The 868-nt window shown below is 41.8% G+C and overlaps 1 protein-coding gene across 1 annotated transcript in view; it reads left to right on the top strand.

The window, feature by feature from the left end:
• The window catches only part of MCM3 (minichromosome maintenance complex component 3), a 28,956-nt gene extending 28,538 nt beyond the window's left edge, over positions 1–418 (top strand). The window contains exon 15 of the mRNA XM_012805043.2: positions 286–418. Coding sequence (XP_012660497.2) covers positions 286–418 — 133 coding nt within the window. The remainder of the gene's footprint in view (positions 1–285) is intronic.
• The last annotated feature ends 450 nt before the right edge of the window (positions 419–868 follow it).

Here is an 868-nt window from a genome sequence, read left to right as displayed (position 1 = left end):
ATTTTGGATATGTATTTCAGAACTCCTGAGATTGTTTTTCCCTGCTTGCCTGTGGTTGAGTGTATAAGGGTGGAACATATGCAAAAAGAGCATTGGGAAGCATGGCCTATCTGTGTTCTGGTCTGGAGACTTGAGCTCTTTCAGAAAAAGTAGCAGTTTGTACAGGCCTAAGTCTCGTGTTTTACTTCAATTATCGATGGTTCTATTTCCTTTTTTTTGTGGTCAGAGGTACAGGATGGGGTTTCCCAAAGCCTTTCTCTCTGTTAACCGCTGTGGGTATTTTAGGAGGAAGACTCGCCAGTCAGATGCCAAAGATGGGGATTCATATGACCCATATGACTTCAGTGACACAGAGGAGGAAATGCCTCAAGGTGAGAGTCCCCCCACTGATCAAAGAGGTTGTTTCTTTGACTCTTGAGTTTTGCTCCTGAATATTTGCTCTATTTGCTGTATATTCTTGTGGGCTCCTGTTTGGCTTCCTGGTTGGGACCCTGTGTCCAAGAGGTTAGTCTCTAAAGAATCTCAGGGGAACCCACAATAAAACTTTGGAAAAAGCAAGACTCAGTTGTTTGGAGCAGCCCCTGTGGCTCAAAGGAGTAAGGCACCGGCCCCATGTGCCGGAGGTGGTGGGTTCAAACACACCCCTTCAAAAAAAAAAAAAAAAAAAAACTCAGTTGTTTACTTCGTCCTTAGTGAACTACACTCTTTTTATCCACCTAGTGTAAGCATTCCAGATAATATACACAGAGGGTGCCATAAAACTGTATTAAATTTGTAATAAATACTCAAGTCACATTTGACTCCTGTAATCACAAGAAGTGTTCAACATGACTTCTATTCATCTTTTGTTACAGGTATATATTGAGTA

Source organism: Otolemur garnettii, unplaced genomic scaffold, assembly GCF_000181295.1.
Source record: "Otolemur garnettii isolate 467f Iridium unplaced genomic scaffold, OtoGar3 scaffold00035, whole genome shotgun sequence".
In the NCBI taxonomy this organism is placed as follows: Eukaryota; Metazoa; Chordata; class Mammalia; order Primates; family Galagidae; genus Otolemur; species Otolemur garnettii.
Note: the sequence above shows the minus strand (reverse complement) of the source record. Positions and strands in the feature narration are given on the sequence as shown.